We start from the raw sequence: 6671 nt of genomic DNA on the forward strand, positions 1-6671 counted from the left end.
ACAGAGGTGGCGGCGGCTTGAGAGGAGGCACATGGCGTGAGGAGCAGGAGCCCAGGCTGCTGGCGGTGGTGTGGTTGGGGAAAAAGAAATAACTGGGGGCATTAAAGAGGAGCTCTGGCTGCTGCTTGTGCTATGTGCCAGTGCGTAAGTGTGCATGCATGCATGAGAGACAAGAGAGAGCTACTGCTAATTGATTGCTCTGCTGTGCTTTGGCGTGAAAAAAAAAGAGCAGGTGCTGATTTGCTCGGTGGAGAGAGAGCAGTGAGCCTGTCACAATCAGACCAGCAGGTAGATGAAACACGAGCTCTTCCCGTCCTCTGAAAATATTGAAGAACCAGCTAGCCTGGGCCGGCCGTCCGGCTGCCGGGCGACCGGTCCTTCAGGTATCGGAACACAATTTTTTTACGAAATTTTTTACAAATAAGTCCCTGCCGCCCGGCAGCGGGGCGACCAGGTGCCGGCCGCCCGGCAGTTGGGCGGCCGGGGTATATTTATGTAAATTTCGAAAATAAAAATATACTTTTGTAAAAAACAAAAATAAAAAATAAAAAAACCGCGGTTACTGCAACCCATGAAGCACACAGAGAGAGCAGTCCAAATGTTCAGAAACCGAGTAGGTGCGAGCGGGACATTTTCCTGTTTCCTGAGCCTGTAAAGGAGCTGAGAGGGCCGAGGGGGGCACAGTCCCTGAATCTCTAAAATCTGAACAGGACTATCAAATGTGTATCAATGACAGTCTCATCTTCCTTTGCGTAGCTACAAGACATACACATGAATCGTACAGTGACTGTATCTGGACCCAAAAACAATGATGAATCAACCAATGGCGTGCCTCAGTTTAGCGGTTTTCATGACCATGACCAACCGAGCCCAGACGCCATGGCTACGACGGCAGCCGCCAGCAAGCTCTCCACGCCCCGCCGCCGCCTCTTCACCTACGAAACAGGGGAGGAGGGAGCTAGTGAGGAATTGTACACAATTCAAAAGGGGAAGAAAAAAAGCATTGCTTGTAAAGGAGGGCTAGTATAAATCACAGTGCACTCACGTATGCTGCAACACTCAAGCAGCTTTACTAGCTAGTGGCCATTCGCCAGTGCCGTGCATGATTGCTCACTTGATGACCAAATCTACCATTTTTTTTAGATCTTTAGCTTCTTTTAGAGTCACAAAGAACACTAATGCCAATTGCCATATCAAATTTGTGTTCCACTTCTAACTTTGCAAACTGATTATCTTCTTCTACCAAGCTCAGTGCAACCACCATGGATATAATCAATCCTTAGTGCAGCCGTGACAACGCTAACGAGCAGCCAATCATGGCCTGTGAGTTGGAGACTTGGAGTTACCTTGTTCGCCGCTGCCGACACGGTGTAGTACCCGGTGCCCGGACCTACGCCGTCGGCGCCGCCGGGCCCTTGCGCCACAACCAGCCCGGCGCCGCCGCCCGTGCCATTGCCGCTCCCCTTCCAGCCGCTGATGGTCGGCGCCCTGACGCCGACGTCGTAAGCGGGCGTGCCGTCGGGCTTGAACAGCCCGTAGTGCCGCTCCGACGCCGGCCCGGGCTTCTGGTCCTCGTTGAACAGCGCGAACACGTACACCTGCAGCGGCTTGCCGGGCGCGGCCGGGGTGCCCTTCCCCTGCGCGACCAGCCGCATCAGGTTGCCGTTGTACCTCGCGGCGTTCTCGGGCGTGGCGCCGGCCTCGTCCTCGTCGCCCTGCGACGGCCACCCGGTCTCCGACACCCGGATCTCCACGGCCTTGCCGTAGTTGGCCCTGCAGATGGCCGCGCGCACGGCGTCCACCTGCGCGTGCAGCATGTTGTCGTAGCGCAGCCCCGTGGCGGCGTCGGAGACGCCGGCGTTGGGCTCGAACAGCACGTAGCTGAGGTCCACCCGCCCCGGGTCCGCCTTGTACGCGAAGTAGGGGTACGCGTTGATGAGGAACGGCGCGCCGGTCTTGGCGAGGAAGCCCAGGAGCGGGGACATGTACGGGAGCACGTCGCGCCGGAACGCGGCGGCCGACGGCGGGAACGAGGACGACAGCACGGCGAGGGAGTGCGCCGTGGTGACTGCCACGCGGGAGGTTAGGTTGCACGCGGTGAGCGCCGCGTGGAGGGCCTCCATGGCCGGGAGGAGGGACCGGAGCATCGTGGTGTCGGTGCCCGTGAGCACCTCGTTGCCGACGGTGACCGCGGTGATCGACGTCGCGGGGAGGTGCGGCATGATGTTGGCGCGGACCCACGCTGACGCCGCGGAGGGGTCTGCGGCCAGCCGCGGGACGAGGTGGTCGGGCAGGCCGACGGTGAAGTCGGCGCCGGAGCCCGCGAAGGCGCTGAGCACGCGCGAGTCCGCGTCGTAGAGCTTGACCCTGGTGGCGTTCACCGCGCGGAGGAGCACGGCCGCCGCCTGCGGCGGCGGCAGGTTGTCCGCGACCTGGCCGTAGTTGATCCCCAGCGCTGGGGCGCCCGCCGCCGCCATAGCCGGTGCGAGGACGGCGAATGCGGCGGCGAGCACGAGCCGGAGCGCCATCGCAGCAGCGGCTTGCCGGAGCCCCGGAGGTGGAGTGGAGTGGGGTGGGAGCAGAGGCCTTGGCATCGTTGGAAATGGCATCCATATAAAGCGCGTGCATGTGGACGCCGAAACGGAAATGGCAGCAGCCAGCAGGCCTGCTTTAGCAGCAAAGCCTTGTTGTGTTCGCCGTGCTTTGGGGCGGTGCTGTCGTGTCCACCGGTGGTAGGGTTAAGGTCGTGCCTTTGACAACGATCGCGACGGTCAGCTACATTTGGAGATGGACAGATCAAGTATGGAAGCAGTAAGAACGAGACACAGAATGGGGATAAATTGCAGGATCTGCTTTACCTATTCGTTTTCGATGGCATTTCAGGGAAGCTATGAGAGCCTATAAGGCAATGATATTATTCTTCTTCTTCATTCACGAAAACTAGGTGATGTTCCCATGAACACAAGTCATGGATTGAAGCTTCTTCTTTGTCTAGATTTTAGTTTCAGGTGGAACAAAAAAGAAGGACGTTTCTCTTTAGTATATGTTCTTTTCTTCCTCTGATCATCGGACTATCTGAATAAAGAAACGGCTCAACAATGATGTTCAGATCGTTTTTAGTTACAAAGGAGACGAAAAAGTGGGGGTATGTTCATGATCGTGAGTGCAGGGTATAAAATCTACTCGTCCATTTGCCATATCAGTCATGACTAGAAAAAACTTGCCGGATCATCGTTCATCAATACTCATTGGAGTACTATTAGCTGAACGCAGAATATCAGATAGAGAGAAGGGAATAAAAGCATGCCATGCTAATGCTAGCCAATCTCATTGGGTACAAGCTTTTCAGAGCAACGATCTGCAGTACAGAATTCAGTTTTTTTCTTCAACAAAAAGTACAGAATTCAGTTACGTCTCTGAAGGAATCAAGTTGCGTTGCGTCACACCATGTTGAGCTGAAGCCTGAAGGTCTGAAGGGCCACCGCGCCGACGTGAGAAAAATACCTTGCGACCCAAGTCGGAGAACAGAAAATATCCGTCCCAATTTCACCGCTTTTCTCCCTCTGTCTGCTCGGCCTCTTCCTTTTCTTTTTTTGAAAAACTGCCTCTTCCTTTTCCAGCTGCTGCCCATACCACAGAGAGAGAGAGAGAGAGAGAGCAGGTGAAATGAAAAAAGGCAAAGGAGGTCGAAGGGAAGCAAAGGGTGGTGGATGGATGGCTCCAAAAGAAGGTAAAGCATCTATCTCGAACATGGCCACCCCCGCTTTAAAGTGACGGTGTGCGTTGCATTTGATGAACGCCAGTCGATCCGGTTCGTCTGCTTGGCCCCGTCCATCTGCCGACCGTCTGGATTCCGCGTGCAAAACAGGACGAAACCGAATGGGATACAGTATGAACGGGACGGCATCAATGCCGTGAGCTGCAGCTACTTCTGAACTTGCCTGCCATGTGCCATCCAAGCGTGCACTAGCTGCTACTTGTATATAAACCTAGCCATCACGATTCAGAGCAACGAATATTTTTTGACACGAAAGAAGTTGGAAAGACACTGTGACAGTAGAATGTCGACGTGCTGTGCTATGCTCCGTAGCTCATACCGCACTTTTTCTTTTGCCTGCTTGCAATGGTCTAGTTTTTTTTTTCTTTAACCAGCAATGGTCTAGTATTGACTGATATAACTTGGTATTTTTTGGGCCGGCCGGGACTGGTCTGGTCCTCAAATCAGACCCAGCAGATTCTGACCTTCTCCGGCCCCGGATGGTTGGCCGTTTGTGGACAGGCCGAGATCATTCCCGGCCCATACAATAAGGCCTGAGTGGTTGTCGGATAATGGATCAAGCCCGGGACGTATTGGGCCCGAATACTTGTGTCGCCGGTATCATTCACAAACGACCCCATTGACTACTTGTCCCACCCAGCCTCCTCATCAATCCTTCCAGAAACAAATTGGTTGCACCCGCCGTCACCATCATCGGATATCCGATAGAAATTCGTAGCGTGAACAGAGGCATCTACATGATGGATACGGACTCTACGCATCTTGTGTGCTCGTAGTAGCTAGGTAATTTGGGAATGGGGAGAAGCACTATTACCTTGCTTGGCGTCCGCGTCGCTCCCGCGTGGGCGACTCGGGCGGAATCTTTCGCCGCCGCCGCCCCTTCCCCTCTCCCCACCGCCGGGCCGCCGCCTGAGCCGGCCGCCGGAAGCCTGCGCGGCTCGCGAGGACGGCGGCAGTGGGGCTGCATCCTCCTTCCTCCTCTCCCGGCGAGCACGGCCGCTGCGGGAGACGAAGGGAGCCGCCTCGGGGGCGAGCGGCACCGGCGCCGGCGAGGCCGGATCCGGAGCTCCTGCGCCTGGATCCGGTGGCCCTGGTGGTGCGTCCGCCATCCCCTCTCCAAACCCCCCCCCCCATCGCCACCCCTACTCTTCGCCTGCTCCTGCTCCGGCGGGCGGCCGGCGGGGCGGATTCGGGCTCTCCATGGCTGGATCCCGTGCCCCCTGCTCCGGATCCGGTGGATGCCGCGGCGGTGGGTGGCCCCCTCCCCCTTGATTTCTGGGCCTTCGCCGGGCTTGCTCCAGCGGGGTCAGGCCGGGGCTGGAGGTGACCTACGCCACGGCGGACGGTAGTTGGGTGCGCTGCGGACGGCGCGCTCGCCAGGCCGCCGGCAGAAGCTTCGGGCGCGGCCGACGTGCCCTATTGGGATGAAAATCCTGCGTGCCCCATGCGCCGCCTGGCCGGAGGGTAGCCGACGCGTCGATACCCCTCTGAAAAGGCGGCCAGGCAGTGGGCGGGTGTTCCGGGAGTCGCCGGCGAAAGCATCCCTGGTTTCCAATATCCAGTGACAATGACGACGCTTGCGGGCGCCGTTCTCCTCGATGGAGGCGTTGTCTTGCGACTCCCGCACCATTGCCGTGGTTGAGGTAGCTACTACCGTGCAGCGAAAGCTCTGCGCCCGGTGCGCAGGGGGTGTCTCACCTTCGCACGGTCTGCCAGGGTCCTCGGCCAACCCCCGGTGTTGGTTTCCGGTGCAAAGCTGTTACAAGCTGTGGATGATCATCGTGAGTTGCGCAGGTGTCCTCCATTTGGCGTCTCTGCTCCGTCGGCGCTCTTCTCGCTTGTGGTGCCATCAAATATTATGCCGGGGGGGTGTTTCCACTCTGCCGCCATTCCCCTGCAAGGATTCCTCTCCTTGCACGGCATTGGATGGTGGTAAGTGAGAGCCCAGATGTGCTTTTCAAAGGTGGCTCCATCAACATCGAATGGGAGATCGTCGTTTTTCGGTGAGCCTTGGTTTGCTCTCATCCCGCCGCCTTTAGTCCCCCCTCCGTTGGCCTGACTCTCAGATGGAGGGTGACCGCGGAGCGGCGTAGCTACGAGGGGTGGTGTGGCGGTGCAATAGTTGCGGTATATCCGGCGAGTATGCTGTTCGATGGTGGCTCCAATCGACACGCGGTGGCTGTCCTAGCTGGTATCCTAGCTTTGTCTCTTGATCTGTAAAAGTTGTCCCCCCTATCTAGGTGTTGTGTTGTGTTGGCATGTAAAATTGCTGAATCTCAAATGCTGTAGCATTTTGGCTTGCCAAAAAGCCCTATCAATAAAATTCAGGTGGGGGATCCCCCCGACCGTCAAAATAAAAAACTCCTACCTTGCTTCTATTAAAAAGTTTCTTTGCGTTTGTGCCTGAAAAAATAAAAAAGCACAGCTGCATCCTCGCGTTCGTCCCCGGTGCTAGTGCTACCCACAGCGGTCACAGGCAAGGCAGGTACCGCCCCTCGCGCCCCCCACACGTGGCATTGTCCGTGTTCGGGGTTCATCATCAGCACCGCAGCATGCATGCACCCAACCCGAGCAGGCTGACGCGGAAGCGGCGTCTCCTCCTCCAAGCGTGCACGGGACACCGACCGATGAGCGAGATCAGCAGGGCAGCGCGCGCGCGCGCTGGAAAGCTCGCCGCCGTAGCTAGCTGCCAGCGGGCGGGCACCCGATCGGCGCCCGTGCACGCCACGCACGGCGCAGGCGTGCAGTTGCATTGCATTGCATGCGGTGCTGGCCGGGCAGCTCCGTCCGGGCGAGTGGAGCGCGCGCGCGCAGCGGCAAAGAAGCCAAGCGCGCCCGCCTTTGTCCGGGCGGTGGCGTGCGGGTCAGGTCAGCGCAGGCCGAGCGCGCGGTG

The 6671-nt window shown here is 57.8% G+C and overlaps 1 protein-coding gene across 1 annotated transcript; it reads right to left on the reverse strand.

Moving 5' to 3' along the window:
• Nucleotides 1-597: 597 nt before the first annotated feature.
• On the reverse strand, nt 598-2643 carry LOC120671382 (glucan endo-1,3-beta-glucosidase 14-like). Its single transcript, XM_039951683.1, has 2 exons — nt 1347-2643; nt 598-935 (listed from the first exon to the last, which is right to left on the reverse strand). Exons 1-2 carry the CDS (start codon nt 2607-2609, stop codon nt 849-851), a joined length of 1350 nt encoding a protein of 449 aa, XP_039807617.1. The 5' UTR covers nt 2610-2643; the 3' UTR covers nt 598-848.
• Between the last annotated feature and the right edge of the window lie 4028 nt (nt 2644-6671).

The sequence above is a fragment of the Panicum virgatum genome, chromosome 4N (assembly GCF_016808335.1).
Source record: "Panicum virgatum strain AP13 chromosome 4N, P.virgatum_v5, whole genome shotgun sequence".
NCBI classification, from domain to species: domain Eukaryota; kingdom Viridiplantae; phylum Streptophyta; class Magnoliopsida; order Poales; family Poaceae; genus Panicum; species Panicum virgatum.

Bases quoted from the DNA above. Each gene is read 5' to 3' on its own strand.
- LOC120671382 (XM_039951683.1), bottom strand. From the start codon at position 2,609: ATGCCATTTCCAACGATGCCAAGGCCTCTGCTCCCACCCCACTCCACT. The intron at 936-1,346 runs GTAACTCCAAGT...CCTGTTTCGTAG, and splicing joins TGTCGGCAGCGGCGAACAAG to GTGAAGAGGCGGCGGCGGGG.